The 14,653-nt window shown below is 68.1% G+C and overlaps 1 protein-coding gene across 6 annotated transcripts in view; it reads left to right on the top strand.

The window, feature by feature from the left end:
• The window catches only part of HUWE1 (HECT, UBA and WWE domain containing E3 ubiquitin protein ligase 1), a 60,250-nt gene extending 46,780 nt beyond the window's left edge, over positions 1 to 13,470 (top strand). For 4 of the 6 annotated variants that reach the window (XM_048832996.2, XM_048833001.2, XM_048832999.2 and 1 more), the window contains 21 exons: positions 116 to 330; positions 759 to 1,047; positions 3,267 to 3,369; positions 3,848 to 4,391; positions 4,607 to 5,045; positions 5,301 to 5,416; positions 5,501 to 5,657; positions 5,875 to 6,007; positions 6,086 to 6,288; positions 6,872 to 6,999; positions 8,035 to 8,131; positions 8,468 to 8,617; positions 8,721 to 8,966; positions 9,395 to 9,512; positions 10,087 to 10,227; positions 10,765 to 11,052; positions 11,191 to 11,296; positions 11,436 to 11,553; positions 11,996 to 12,177; positions 12,494 to 12,684; positions 12,880 to 13,470. In XM_048832996.2, the coding sequence (XP_048688953.2) occupies positions 116 to 330; positions 759 to 1,047; positions 3,267 to 3,369; positions 3,848 to 4,391; positions 4,607 to 5,045; positions 5,301 to 5,416; positions 5,501 to 5,657; positions 5,875 to 6,007; positions 6,086 to 6,288; positions 6,872 to 6,999; positions 8,035 to 8,131; positions 8,468 to 8,617; positions 8,721 to 8,966; positions 9,395 to 9,512; positions 10,087 to 10,227; positions 10,765 to 11,052; positions 11,191 to 11,296; positions 11,436 to 11,553; positions 11,996 to 12,177; positions 12,494 to 12,684; positions 12,880 to 12,982 (4,067 nt within the window). In that variant the 3' untranslated portion in view covers positions 12,983 to 13,470. The remainder of the gene's footprint in view (positions 1 to 115; positions 331 to 758; positions 1,048 to 3,266; positions 3,370 to 3,847; positions 4,392 to 4,606; positions 5,046 to 5,300; positions 5,417 to 5,500; positions 5,658 to 5,874; positions 6,008 to 6,085; positions 6,289 to 6,871; positions 7,000 to 8,034; positions 8,132 to 8,467; positions 8,618 to 8,720; positions 8,967 to 9,394; positions 9,513 to 10,086; positions 10,228 to 10,764; positions 11,053 to 11,190; positions 11,297 to 11,435; positions 11,554 to 11,995; positions 12,178 to 12,493; positions 12,685 to 12,879) is intronic. The other 2 variants (XM_075122562.1, XM_048833000.2) reach the window with 1 other exon arrangement.
• Positions 13,471 to 14,653: the final 1,183 nt, after the last annotated feature.

Below are 14,653 nucleotides of genomic sequence, written 5' to 3'. Positions count from 1 at the left end.
TGGCCACAGTTCAGCGTGTGGCGAGCCATCCCCGTGCAGCATTGTGTGGCTGTTCCCCAGCTGCCCCACCCCAGAGGTGGCAGCATGTTTTGCTGACACCCCCATCTCCTTTCAGGGATAAATCTCCCTGAGGGCGTGGACCCCTCCTTCCTGGCGGCCCTGCCAGACGACATCCGCCGTGAGGTGCTGCAGAACCAGCTGGGCATCCGGCCGCCAGCCCGGCCTCCCCCCACCGCTACCACCCCCACCCCGCCCGTGGTGAGCAACCCTGGGGTGACAGAGGTCAGCCCCGAGTTCCTGGCTGCCCTGCCCCCTGCCATCCAGGAGGAGGTAAGTGCTGCTCCTGGGAAGGCGGGGTTGGGTGGGATGGGGGAGGGCTCTGTCTCAGGTTGGGGGGCTGGGTGGATTGGGGCAGACCTGAGGGGTGAGAGGGTGGGTGGGGCTGGGGGCCATTTCCCTGTTCAAGGCAGTCTCTGCATGGCTGGGCCATGGGGCGGGGCTACGGCCCTGTGGGTGGGGTCTCTGGGTGGGGGCGGGGCTACGGCTCTGGGGGCATGGTCTGTGGACGGGTCTCTGGGCAGGGGTACGGCCCCTGGGACAGGGTCTCAGTCTGAGAGGGGCTATGGCTCTGTGGGCGGGGCTATGGGCACGGGTGGGGCTCTGGCCCCATGTGGGTGGTGTGGGCGGGGCTACGGCCCCGTGGGCGGGGCTACGGCCCCGTGGGCAGGGTCCCCCCCGCCAGTGACCTGTCCCCCCAGGTGTTGGCGCAGCAGCGGGTGGAGCAGCAGCGGCGGGAGCTGGCGCAGGGCATCAGCTCGGACACGCCCATGGACCCGGTGACCTTCATCCAGACGCTGCCCTCGGACCTGCGGCGCTCGGTGCTGGAGGACATGGAGGACAGTGTCCTGGCCGTCATGCCGCCCGACATCGCCGCCGAGGCCCAGGCCCTGCGCCGCGAGCAGGAGGCCCGGCAGCGTCAGCTCATGCACGAGCGGCTCTTCGGGCACTCCAGCACCTCGGCCCTGTCGGCCATCCTCCGCAGCCCGGGTACGGCCCCCCCAACCCCCCCCAGCACCTCGGCCCTGTCAGCCGTCCTCCGCAGCCCGGGTACGGCCCCCCCCAGCACCTCGGCCCTGTCGGCCGTCCTCCGCAGCCCGGGTACGGCCCCCCCAAACCCCCCCAGCACCTTGGCCCTGTCGGCCGTCCTCCGCAGCCCAGGTACGGCCCCCCCAAACCCCCCCCAGCACCTCGGCCCTGTCGGCCGTCCTCCGCAGCCCGGGTACGGCCCCCCCAAATCCCCCCAGCACCTCGGCCCTGTCGGCCGTCCTCCGCAGCCCGGGTACGGCCCCCCCAACCCCCCCCCAGCACCTCGGCCCTGTCGGCCGTCCTCCGCAGCCCGGGTACGGCCCCCCCAGCACCTCGGCCCTGTCGGCCGTCCTCCGCAGCCCGGGTACGGCCCCCCCCAGCACCTCGGCCCTGTCTGCCGTCCTCCGCAGCCCGGGTACGGCCCCCCCCAGCACCTCGGCCCTGTCTGCCGTCCTCCGCAGCCCGGGTACGGCCCCCCCCAGCACCTCGGCCCTGTCGGCCGTCCTCCGCAGCCCGTGTACGGCCCCCCCCAGCACCTCGGCCCTGTCTGCCGTCCTCCGCAGCCCGGGTACGGCCCCCCCCAGCACCTCGGCCCTGTCTGCCGTCCTCCACAGCCCGGGTACGGCCCCCCCCAGCACCTCGGCCCTGTCGGCCGTCCTCCGCAGCCCGGGTACGGCCCCCCCAACCCCCCCCCAGCACCTCGGCCCTGTCGGCCGTCCTCCGCAGCCCGGGTACGGCCCCCCCAGTACCTCGGCCCTGTCTGCCGTCCTCCGCAGCCCGGGTACGGCCCCCCCCAGCACCTCGGCCCTGTCGGCCGTCCTCCGCAGCCCGGGTACGGCCCCCCCCAGCACCTCGGCCCTGTCGGCCGTCCTCCGCAGCCCGGGTACGGCCCCCCCCAGCACCTCGGCCCTGTCGGCCGTCCTCCGCAGCCCGGGTACGGCCCCCCCAAATCCCCCCAGCACCTCGGCCCTGTCGGCCCTCCTCCGCAGCCCGGGTACGGCGCCCCCCCCCCCCCCCCCCAGCACCTCGGCCCTGTCGGCCCTCCTCCGCAGCCCGGGTACGGCCCCCCCCAGCACCTCGGCCCTGTCGGCCGTCCTCCGCAGCCCGGGTACGGCCCCCCCAAATCCCCCCAGCACCTCGGCCCTGTCGGCCCTCCTCCGCAGCCCGGGTACGGCCCCCCCCCCCCCCAGCACCTCGGCCCTGTCGGCCCTCCTCCGCAGCCCGGGTACGGCGCCCCCCCCCCCCCAGCACCTCGGCCCTGTCGGCCCTCCTCCGCAGCCCGGGTACGGCCCCCCCCCCCCCCCCCCCAGCACCTCGGCCCTGTCGGCCCTCCTCCGCAGCCCGGGTACGGCGCCCCCCCCCCCCAGCACCTCGGCCCTGTCGGCCATCCTCCGCAGCCCGGGTAGGGCGCCCCCCCCCCCCAGCACTTCGGCCCTGTCGGCCCTCCTCCGCAGCCCGGGTACGGCCCCCCCCCCCCCCCCAGCACCTCGGCCCTGTCGGCCCTCCTCCGCAGCCCGGGTACGGCCCCCCCCCCCCCAGCACCTCGGCCCTGTCGGCCCGGCCCTCCTCCGCAGCCCGGGTAGGGCGCCCCCCCCCCCCCCCCCCCCCCCCCAGCACCTCGGCCCTGTCGGCCCTCCTCCGCAGCCCGGGTACGGCCCCCCCCCCAGCACTTCGGCCCTGTCGGCCCTCCTCTGCAGCCCGGGTACGGGCCCCCCCCCCAGCACCTCGGCCCTGTCGGCCCTCCTCCGCAGCCCGGGTACGGCCCCCCCCCCCCAGCACCTCGGCCCTGTCGGCCCTCCTCCGCAGCCCGGGTAGGGCGCCCCCCCCCCCCCCCCCCAGCACCTCGGCCCTGTCGGCCCTCCTCCGCAGCCCGGGTACGGCCCCCCCCCCCCCAGCACCTCGGCCCTGTCGGCCCTCCTCCGCAGCCCGGGTAGGGCGCCCCCCCCCCAGCACCTCGGCCCTGTCGGCCCTCCTCCGCAGCCCGGGTACGGCCCCCCCCCCCCCCAGCACCTCGGCCCTGTCGGCCCTCCTCCGCAGCCCGGGTAGGGCGCCCCCCCCCCAGCACCTCGGCCCTGTCGGCCCTCCTCCGCAGCCCGGGTAGGGCCCATGGCACCCCCCAAATCCCCACTCCAGCACCTCGGCCTGCAGCCCCCCAACTCCTGTGTCTTCTCTCCCCACAGCTTTCACCAGCCGGCTGAGCGGGAACCGCGGGGTCCAGTACACACGCCTGGCCGTGCAGAGGGGGGGCACCTTCCACATGGGTGGCAGCAGCAGTCACAGCAGGTACCTGCCCCGGGGGGTGGGGGGCACAGCTGAGAGGAGACCTCTTAGCTAGGAGACTCAAGTCTCCTCTCCTGAGGGGAGACAAGACACCTGGGTTCCATGCCCGGCTCTGGGAGGGGAGTGGGGGCTGGTGGTTATAGCAGGGGGGTGGGGGCGGGCGGGCGGGCTGGCAGCCAGGACTCCCCGGTTCCATGTCCAACTTTGGGAGGGACGTGGGGGCTGGTGCTGACAGTGGCGGGGGAGGGATGGCAGCCCAGATGCCTGGGTTCCCCACCCAGCTCCAGGAGGGACGTGGGAGGGGCTGGTGGTTATAGCGGGGGGCAGGGGGCCAGGCAGCCCGGACTCCTGGGTTCCGTGCCCAGCCCCCGGAGGGACGTAGGGGTAGCAGCTCGGACATCTGGGTTCCATGCCAGGCTCCGGGAGGGGCGGGGGCCTGGGTTCCTTGCCCCGCTGTCTGAGCCGCCGCCTCCTCCCGCAGGCCGTCGGGCAGCATGGTGGACAGCCTCCTGCGGCTGCGGGGTCGGCTGCTGCTGGACCACGAGGCCCTCTCCTGCCTGCTGGTGCTGCTCTTCGTGGACGAGCCCAAGCTGAACACCAGCCGGCTGCACCGGGTGCTGCGCAATCTCTGCTACCACGGCCAGACGCGGGGCTGGGTGATCCGCAGCCTGCTGTCCATCCTGCAGCGCAGCAGCGAGAGCGAGCCCTGCCTGGAGACGCCCAAGGGGCCGCCGGACGAGCGGGGCAAGCGGGCCGCCAAGGCCGGCGCCCCCGAGGGCCGCCCCCTGGAGCTGCTGCACAAGATGGAGGCCCGCAGCTCGGGCCAGCTCTCCTGGCTCTCCGTCTCCATGGACGCCGCCCTGGGCTGCCGCACCAACATCTTCCAGATCCAGCGGGCCGGCGGGCGCAAACACACGGAGAAGCATGCCGCCGGCACCGCCGCCGGTGCCGCCGTCCACATCCACCCGCAGGCCGCCCCCGTGGTGTGCCGCCACGTGCTGGACACCCTCATCCAGCTGGCCAAGGTGACGGGGCAGGGCCGGGTGCTGGGGTCTGGCGGGGCAGGGCAGGGCCTTGGCGGCTGCAGGGTGAGAGGCTGGGCAGGGGGCGCTCTCCTGGCACTCAGTCCCACGTGGCGTTATGTGTGGCTGTTTCCCCAGCTGCCCCCGCCCCAGAGGCAGCTGCGCCCCAGAGCTGGTCTCCTCCCCCCAGGCTGTGACTCTCTCTCCCTTCTCCCCAGGTGTTCCCCAGCCACTTCACGCAGCAGCGGCCCAAGGAGGCGCCCTGCGAGGGGGAGCGGGGCGCCAGGCAGTCGGGCAGCCCGGGCCAGGCCAGCGGCATCTCCACCGACTTCTGGGACTTGCTGGTCAAACTGGACAACATGAACGTGAGCCGCAAGGGCAAGAACTCTGTCAAGTCGGTGCCGGTGAGCGCGGGCGCCGAGGGCGAGAGCTCCCCCTACAGCCTGGAGGCCTCGCCACTGGGCCAGCTCATGAACATGCTCTCGCACCCCGTCATCCGGCGCAGCTCGCTGCTGACCGAGAAGCTGCTTCGTCTGCTCTCGCTCATCTCCATCGCCCTGCCCGAAAACAAGGCACCCGAGGGGCCGGGCGCCGCCCCCGCCCCGACTGCGCCCTCCGCCGGGGCCGCCGCCCCCACCCCTGCCCCCACCGTGCCAGGTGAGGGGCTGCGGGCATTGAGGGGGGCAGCTGGTGTCTCCCTGCCCCGGGGGTTCTGGGATTAAGGGGGCACCTGGGGGGCTGGCCTCTCCCCACCCCTGCAGACTGCTGGGAGTGAGGGGTGGTGGGATCCTGATACCGCCCTGCCCCAGGGGGGTCTGGGGGCAAGGGGCACAGGCTCCTGCCCAGGTTGCCGTCCACGCTCCCCATGGATCCAGGGCCTGGTCTCGCTAACCCCGCGGTGTCTCCCCGCAGCTCCCGCCAAGGGCAGCAAGTCTCCGGCCAAGGCGGGCGAAGCGGGTGGCGGCGGGACGGACCCCAAGGTGGTGGCATCAGGCCTGACGGAAAACCAGCTGCAGCTCTCGGTAGAGGTGAGCACGGGGCAGTGCCCAGGCGGGGTTGGGGCCGCCCGGTGCCCTCGCTCCCCGCTCACCCCATGTGCCTCCCCCCACCAGGTGCTGACGTCTCACTCCTGCTCGGAGGAGGGGCTGGAGGATGCAGCCAATGTCCTGCTCCAGCTGTCGCGGGGCGACTCGCCCACCCGGGACACGGTGCTGCGGCTCCTGCTCAGCGGTGCCCGGCAGCTGGGCTACACCCTCTGCAAGCAGATCGGTAACGGGGCAGGGCCATGGGCTGGGGGCGGCTTTGGGAAGGGGCTGGGGGGCTGGGAGAGCAGGGCATGGGTGGGGGGCAGGTGGGTTCTGAGAGGGGGCGGCTTTGGGAAGGGTCCATGAGGGAGAGGGTGGGGCATAGGGATGCTGGGAGGGGCCAGCAGGAAGCAGCTGTGAGGTGTGAAGGCCTTGATGCCAAGCTCCCCCCGGCCCCCCAGGCACCCTGCTGGCGGAGCTGCGCGAGTACAACCTGGAGCAGCAGCGGCGGGCGCAGTGCGAGCTGCTCTCCCCCGACGGGCTCCCCGATGAGCAGCCCCAGACCACCAAGCTGAAGGGCAAGATGCAGAGCCGGTGAGTGACCCCCCCACGCACGCACCCCATGACACACCCACACCCCTGGCACCCCTGCTAACCCCCAGTCCCGGGCAGGTTCGACATGGCGGAGAACGTGGTGATCGTGGCCTCCCAGAAGCGGCCCCTGGGCGGGCGGGAGCTGCAGCTGCCCTCCATGTCCATGCTGACCTCCAAGACCTCCACCCAGAAGTTCTTCCTGCGCGTGCTGCAGGTCATCATCCAGCTGCGGGACGACACGCGCCGCGCCAACAAGAAGGCCAAGCAGACGGGCCGGCTAGGTAGGGCCTGGCCCATGGGCCTCGGGGATAGAGGGGCAGCAGGCCTGAGGGGGGGCATCTGCCTTGGGGGTTTGGCAAGAGGGGTCCGGGGATACCTGCTGCAGGGGGTTCTGGGCCGGAGGGGGAGCAGGGCCGAGGGGGGCACCTGACCCGGAGGGGTTTGGGCTGGAGTGGGACCAGGGCCAAGGGGGGCGCCTGTCCCAGGGGCTCTGGGACCAGCGGGGGAGGCCTGCCCTGGGGGGTTCTGGGCTGGACAGGGACCAGGGCTGAGCGGGAGGCCTGCCCCGATGGGTTCTGGGCTGGAGGGAGACCAGGGCTGAGGGGGAGGCCTGCACTGGGGGGGTTCTGGTTTGGATGGGAGGCTTGCCCCGGGGAGGACTCTGGGCTGTAGGGGGGGCTCTGGGCCATATGGGGACTCTAGGACCGGAGGGGGAGGTCTGCCCCCGTGGGTTCTGGGCTGGAGGGAGACCGGGGCCGAGGGGAAGGCCTGCCCTGGGGGGCTCTGGGACCGGGGCCGAGGGGGAGGCTTGCCCCGGGGTGGAGCAGTGGCCTGGCCGCTCGCTGACCTATCTCCCCCCGGCAGGTAGCTCCGGTCTGGGCTCAGCTAACAGCATCCAGGCCGCTGTCCGGCAGCTGGAGGCTGAGGCTGACGCCATTATACAAATGGTACGTGAGGGGCAGCGGGCGCGGCGGCAGCAGCAAGCAGCAACGGTTAGCATGGGGCCTGTGGCGCTTGGGGGCCCCTCCATCCGTGGGGCCCCGCCCCCCTTCCGGGGACCTCCGCCCTGCCTGGCCTGGCCTGGCCTCGCCTCGGGGCTGGGAGCCAGGACGTCTGGGTTCTCTTCCCCGCTGCGGGGTGGGGGCTGGCAGCCGGGACGCCTGGGTTCTTCCCTCAATTCTGGGAGGGGGGGGCCTGGGAGCCAGGACTCCTGGGTTCTGTCCCGGCTCTGGGAGGGTGTGAGGCCTCCTGGGGGTACCCAGGGCTGTGAGCCCGCCCCTCCCCTTCCCTCCCCCGCATGCCCTTCGAAACCCACCCGCTGGCATGTGCCGACCTCCGAGCGCCTGGCTGCCCCCCGGGCTCCCCCCCAGTCCCAGCGAGAACAGGAGACGTTCGCCTGCCGGGAGCAGAGTCCTGAAGACGGGCGCGCCGGGCTCCAGGGACGATACCACGTGCGTCATCTCACCCCCAGGCCCCAATCCCCCACCTCCACCCCTCAGGGCACAGTCCTGGGGTGTCCCTTCGCTGCCTGGGAATTCCAGGGTCTCCGTGTGTTCTCCTGGGAGCCAGGACTCCTGGGTTCTCTCTGGGAGGGGAGTGGGGATCGGTATACATCTAATGGCTCCCAGCCCCAGGGTCCCCCACTTCACAGGCCCTCGGGGAGGGTGGGAATCCCCAGCCAGATAATATTCCACACACCCCCCCCCCGCCATTTTCACCTGTCTGGAAAGTGTCCCCCCCGCATGCCCCCGCCCCCCATCCAGCTGCAGTGGGGCTGGTCTATGCGTGCCATGCTGGAGCTGTCCCCAACCCTGGGAACAGGTGGGGGGCACCTACCCATCGTCCCTTGCAAGATCAGCTTGTGTGTGAGCGCTGCATGTCTGGGGGGGGAGGTGTGGCATGCTGTCAGTCAAATCATCCCCCCCCCACCCCCCCAGCCACTTCTGGAGTGACAGTCCCTCTGTGTCCACCATACATCTGCCAAAGAGGCCCCCAGCCCCGCCCTGACCCCCTCTTTGTCCACGCAGTCGGAGTCGAGCCAGTCGGAAGGGGCTGTTCGGAGGGACGAGTCGCCTATGGACGTCGATCAGCCCTCGCCGGTCACGCAGGACGCCCAGTTGGTTGGTGAGTGTCCTGCTGTCACAGCCATGCCTGGGGCCGGCTCGCCCGGCGCTGAGATGCAGCCACCTCTGGGGCGGGGCAGCCAGGGAACAGCAGCACATAACGCTGCATGGGGGTGGCTTGTTCAGAGCTAAGATGCTACCTCTGGGGCAAGGCAGGTGGGCAATGGCTGCGCATAACGCCACACTGGGATGGCTCACCTGGTGCTGAGATGCAGCCACCTCTGGCCCGGGATGGCTGGGGAACGGCTGTGTATACATAGCTCAGCCAGTGTTGGCATGGGGTGGGGAGAGCTTCTTGTTGCAGGGACCCCCAGGTGACCCTGTCCCCCCTTTGCAGGTTCGGAAGGATCCCAGCCCGGGGAGAAGGACGAGCGCCCCCCAGATCTGCCCCTCCTTAGTGAGCAGCTGAACCTAGACGAGCTCTGGGCCATGCTGGGCGAGTGCTTGAAGGAGTTGGAGGAGTCCCACGACCAGCACGCTGTGTTAGGTAAGGGTCTGGGCTCTCAGCCCCTTCCCCACCTCCGCAGAGCTGCAGCCGGCCGTGGGGTGGGGGCCCCCGGATCTCACCCTCCCTCTCTCCCTCCCCACAGTGCTGCAGCCGGCGGTGGAAGCCTTCTTCCTGGTGCACGCCACGGAGCGGGAGAGCAAGCCCCCAGTGCGGGACACGCGCGAGAGCCAGCTGGCCCACATCAAGGATGAGCCCCCACCCCTGTCGCCCGCCCCCCTCACGCCCGCCACCCCCTCCTCGCTGGATCCCTTCTTCTCTCGTGAGCCCTCTTCCATGCACATCTCCTCCAGCCTGCCCCCTGACACCCAGAAGTTCCTGCGTTTCGCAGGTGAGGGGCTCAGGGCCTGGGGTGGGAGAGAAAGGGGGGGCTGTGGTGTGGGAGGATTGGGGGAAAGGAGGGGCTCTGAGGGGCATGGCCCAGGGTCGGGGGGGGGTCACGGGGCTCCAAGGATGAGGCAGATGGGGAATGGCCCCACATAATGTTATATGGGGAGGGCTCGCTTAGTACTGAGATGCAGCCATCTCTAGGGTGGGGCAGCCTGGGAACAGTTGCACATAACGGGGGGCGCACAGGGCTGCGAGGGGCATGGCCTGTGGTCAGGTTGCCAGGGGAGGTGTGTAAGGCCCAGCATTGTAAGGGGAGGGGGGAGTGGTTTTGGGGTCACCCAGGTGTGTGTTTGTGTCGGGGGGGGGGTGTCTCATGGCACAGGGGAGAGCAGGAAGTGACACCCTCCCCTTGTGCTCCCCCCTCCCCAGAGACCCACCGCACGGTGCTGAACCAGATCCTGCGCCAGTCCACCACCCACCTGGCCGACGGGCCCTTCGCCGTCCTGGTCGACTACATCCGCGTGTTGGACTTCGACGTCAAGCGCAAGTAGGGCAGGCCAGGGAGGTGGGCTTGGGGGGTGGGGTGAGGGGGGCAGGGCATGCCTGGGGGCGGGACAAGGGCCATGTCCAGTAGCGGTGGGTTCCCCAGGCAGACACCCTGCTCCTGGGGATGGGGGCTGTGTCAAGGAGGCGGAGGGCAGGCCATGGTGTGTTGGGTGGGGCAATGGGGCCGTGTCCAGTGGCGGTGGGTTTCACAGGCATGGGCACCCTGCGCTGGGGATGGGGGCTGTGTCAAGGAGGCGGAGGGCAGGCCATGGTGCGTTGGGTGGGGCAATGGGGCCGTGTCCAGTAGCGGTGGGTTCCCCAGGCAGACACCCTGCTCTTGGGGATGGGGGCTGTGTCAAGGAGGCGGAGGGCAGGCCATGGTGCGTTGGGTGGGGCAATGGGGCCGTGTCCAGTGGCGGTGGGTTTCACAGGCACGGACACCCTGCGCTGGGGATGGGGGCTGTGTCAAGGAGGCGGAGGGCAGGCCATGGTGCGTTGGGTGGGGCAATGGGGCCGTGTCCAGTGGCGGTGGGTTCCCCAAGCCCTGACACCGCGCCCCGCCCGCCCCCTCCCAGGTACTTCCGCCAGGAGCTGGAGCGGCTGGACGAGGGGCTGCGCAAGGAGGACATGGCCGTCCACGTGCGCCGTGACCACGTCTTCGAGGACTCGTACCGTGAGCTGCACCGCAAGTCGCCCGAGGAGATGAAGAACCGACTGTGAGCCCGGCTTCTCCGGGGTTGGGGGGGGGCAGCAGCCGGGTACCCCACAGCTGGGGTGGGGGTGGGCAGGGAGTGAGAGTCCCACCCACTAACCCTCTCCCACGTACATCGTGTTCGAGGGGAAATGGGGGGGGGGTGCCTGGTGGGGGCGGAGCTACGTGGGTTCTAACCACCTCCCCTGTCCCCCCCCCTTCCTGGTACATCATCTTGGAGGGCGGGGAGGGGCAGGATGTGGGTGGGTGGAACTGGGAGATGGGAGTGGGGCAGGGGGCACCTAGTGGGCACGGGGCTGCGTGGGTCCCCCCCAACCCCCTGCCCCCGCAGGCATATCGTATTGGAGGATGAGGAGGGGCAGGACGTGGGGCAGGGGGTGGGGCTGTGTGGGGTCCCCCCCCGCCCCCGCAGGTACATAGTGTTCGAGGGTGAGGAGGGGCAGGACGCGGGCGGGGGGAACAGGGGAGATGGGAGTGGGGCAGGGGGCACCCAGCAGGGACGGGGCTGCGTGGGTCCCCCCCTAACCCGCTGTCCCCGCAGGTACATCGTGTTCGAGGGCGAGGAGGGGCAGGACGCGGGTGGGCTGCTCCGGGAGTGGTACATGATCATCTCGCGGGAGATGTTCAACCCTATGTACGCCCTGTTCCGCACCTCGCCCGGCGACCGCGTCACCTACACCATCAACCCCTCGTCCCACTGCAACCCCAACCACCTGAGCTACTTCAAGTTCGTGGGGCGCATCGTGGCCAAGGCCGTGTACGACAACCGCCTGCTGGAGTGTTACTTCACCCGCTCCTTCTACAAGCACATCCTGGGCAAGTCTGTCAGGTGCGCCAGGGCCGGGGGGCAAGGGTCTCTGGGGGCCTCGGCCTGGGATTGGGGGGACACTGGTCTTCAAGGGGCCCGCCAGGGGTTACTGGGGCTGGGGGCGGCTCCGTGACCCCACTGACCCCCGTCCCCCCCCAGGTACACGGATATGGAGAGCGAGGATTACCACTTCTACCAGGGCCTGGTTTACCTCCTAGAGAATGATGTGTCCACGCTAGGCTACGACCTGACCTTCAGCACCGAGGTACCGGGTGCCAGGGGGCTGCGGGACACCCTGCGGGGAGGGTGATGGGCTTGGGGAAGGCTGGATGGGGCCAAGGGTATGGGCGGCACTGGCTGGGAATGGAGCCCCACCCTCACCCCCTGCCCCCCCCCCTCCCCAGGTACAGGAGTTCGGGGTATGTGAGGTGCGGGACCTCAAGCCCAACGGGGCCAATATCCTGGTGACGGAGGAGAACAAGAAGGAATACGTGCACCTGGTCTGCCAGATGAGGATGACAGGTAGGCGGCTGGGGGGTGGTTCTGGTGGGGAGCCCGGGTTTCTTTAGCCAGTGAGAGTGAGCTGTAAATAGAGTGCTAAGCAGGAGCCAGGACTCCTGGGTTCTCTGCCGACTCCAGCCCCGCCTTCCCTCCTGGGGGTTGGAGCAGGGAGCCAGGACTCCTGGGTTCTCTCCCGACTCCAGCCCCGCCTTCCCTCCTGGGGGTTGGAGCAGGGAGCCTGGACTCCTGGGTTCTCTCCCGACTCCAGCCCCGCCTTCCCTCCTGGGGGTTGGAGCAGGGAGCCTGGACTCCTGGGTTCTCTCCCGACTCCAGCCCCGCCTTCCCTCCTGGGGGTTGGAGCAGGGAGCCTGGACTCCTGGGTTCTCTCCCGACTCCGGGAGGGAAGGTGGGGCTGGGGTTAGAGCAGGATGGGGCTCACTGGCTTCATTCCCTCACACCTCAGGAGCCATCCGCAAGCAGCTGGCTGCCTTCCTGGAGGGTTTCTACGAGATCATCCCCAAGCGCCTCATCTCCATCTTCACGGAGCAAGAGCTGGAGCTCCTCATCTCGGGGCTGCCCACCATCGACATTGACGACCTCAAATCCAACACCGAATACCACAAGTACCAGTCCAACTCCATCCAGGTGAGGGGCTGCCCCAGAGCTGGCTGCAGCTCCACACCGGGCGGCGTTATGTGCGGCTGTTCCCCAGCTGCCCCGCCCCAGAGCTGGCTGCAGCTCCACACCGGGCGGCGTTATGTGCGGCTGTTCCCCAGCTGCCCCGCCCCAGAGCTGGCTGCAGCTCCACACCGGGCGGCGTTATGTGCGGCTGTTCCCCAGCTGCCCCGCCCCAGAGCTGGCTGCATCTCAGCACCGTGCAAGCCAGCCCTGTGCGGCGTTGGGTGCGGCTGTGTCCCAGCTCCTCTCCGCCGGCTCTGACCTGCTCCCTCTCCCCTGGCAGATCCAGTGGTTCTGGCGAGCCTTGCGCTCCTTTGACCAGGCAGACCGAGCCAAGTTCCTGCAGTTCGTGACGGGCACCTCCAAGGTCCCTCTGCAGGGCTTCGCCGCCCTGGAGGGTATGAACGGCATCCAGAAATTCCAGATCCACCGAGACGACCGCTCCACCGACAGATTGCCTTCCGCTCACACATGGTGAGGGGCCAGGCGGGGACACACGGGGCTGGGTCCCACCCATGGGAAGGGGGGGACAGGCGCCGGGGCGGGGGGTGAGCTGTAGACTCTGATCTCCTGGGAATTGGGGGGTGGGGTGCACAGTGCCCGATCCTAGAATGGGGGGGGTTGTTGGCCTCCTGCCCCCCCTCACTGATTTCTCCCCCTCCACCCCAGTTTCAATCAGCTGGACCTTCCCGCCTACGAGAGCTACGAGAAGCTACGTCACATGCTGCTACTGGCCATCCAGGAGTGCTCGGAAGGCTTCGGCCTGGCATGAGCCGGGCTTCCCGCCTCCACGGCTCTTTTTGTACTGAGGCAGACTCGGGGGAAAGGGAGGGGCGTGGGGGGAGGGGCCAAGCCATGGGGGCGGGGCCTAGCGGATCTCCACCCCCTCCCTTTGAGGTGGCGCCCCCCCACCACACACACACATCCCCACATGCGTCCGGAGAGAAGACAAATGATATATATAAATATATATATATTTTTTTTGGTTTAGTTTGCATTTCTTAAGTTGTGCTTGGAATGTGTTGACGTGAGCCGGACAGACGAGACGATGATACAATCTGCTTTGGTTTCTCGATCCTTCCCCTTGCCCCAGCCCCCTTCTGTCCCCGCCCCCACCCTGTTGGGCCCCTGCAGAGGGGGAGGGGAAAACAAGGGGGGGTGGGACGCCCTGAGGTTTAAAAGAAGAAATCCCTCCCCCCTCCAAAAGAAGAAAAAGACAAAAAAAAAATTAAAAAATAAAAGCGCACTCTTGGTAAGAAACCCGGCTGTCGTGTCTTCGTCCGGCGTTGCCGCGTGGGGGCAGAGAGCTCCTGGGCCCCAAAACCGGAGGGGCCTGTGTGACCCAGGCCAGGGAACGGCCTAGAGCGGCTCTGTTGGAAACACACCGCGTGTTGATGGGAAAACGGTCGGAACCAGAGACTCCCCCACGCCCCTGGGTCGGACGTTCCAGCCAGTAACTCACCGCACAGTCCATTCCAGGCTGTTTGTCTCACTTCCGCTTCCAGCTTCGCACTGGGAGCTCCTGTTCTGCCGGTTCTCTGCCACGACCCCCAAATCTGCCCAGGACTCACTGCTTTCCAGGGGAGAGACCCCCAGCCTGTACGCATGCCCGGCCTCTTGTTCCCCGACGGACCGGTTTCCATTTCGCTGGATTAAAGCACTTTGCGCTCGGTTTGCCAGCCTGGTCCGGAGCAGTGACCTGCCCTCTGCACAATTTCCCACAATGCTTGTGTCGTCTGCAAACTTTATCAGCAAGGATTGTTTTCAGCCACGTCATTGATCAAAATGTTTCTTGGCGTTGGACCAAGAACCAATCCCTGTGGGACCCCGCTGGAAACAGACCCACTTGATGAAGATTCCGTGGTTAGTCACATTTTGAGACCTATCCGTTAGGCAGTGTGTCTATTTAATGTGGGCTGGGTTCATATTACATCGTTTGAGGTTTCTGATGAAGATGTCTTGCGGTACCAACTGAAATGCCTCACCAAAGTCTGTTACGTCAGCGCTATTACCTCCGTTGATGCAACTTGTAATCTCATCAACCATAGATAACAAGTTAGTTTGACAGGATCTAATTTTGGTAAGCCCATCTTGATTAACATTACCCTCCTTTAATTCCTTACTAGTCGAGTCCTGTTCCAACCTCTCCATTATCTTGTCCAGGATTGATGCCACACCATGCACCCTCTTTAAATATTGGCATAATATTTCTTCCACTCTTCTGGAACTTCACCTGCGTGCCAAGACTTACTGGAAATCAGCATTAATGGTCCAGCGAGCTCCTCAGCCAGCTCTTGTAAAACTCTTGGATGCAAGTTACCTAGAGCTGCTGATTTAAAAATATCTAACTTTTTAGTAGCTTCTACTGAACATCCTCTAGAGATATTAGTGGAATGGAAAGTGTTGTTGTCACCATATGACTGTCATCTGTTTTCCTCACAAA

The sequence above is a fragment of the Caretta caretta genome, chromosome 23 (assembly GCF_965140235.1).
Source record: "Caretta caretta isolate rCarCar2 chromosome 23, rCarCar1.hap1, whole genome shotgun sequence".
NCBI lineage: Eukaryota > Metazoa > Chordata > Testudines > Cheloniidae > Caretta > Caretta caretta.
The sequence above is the reverse complement of the archived record's forward strand: the minus strand, read 5'-3'. Positions and strand labels throughout refer to the sequence as shown.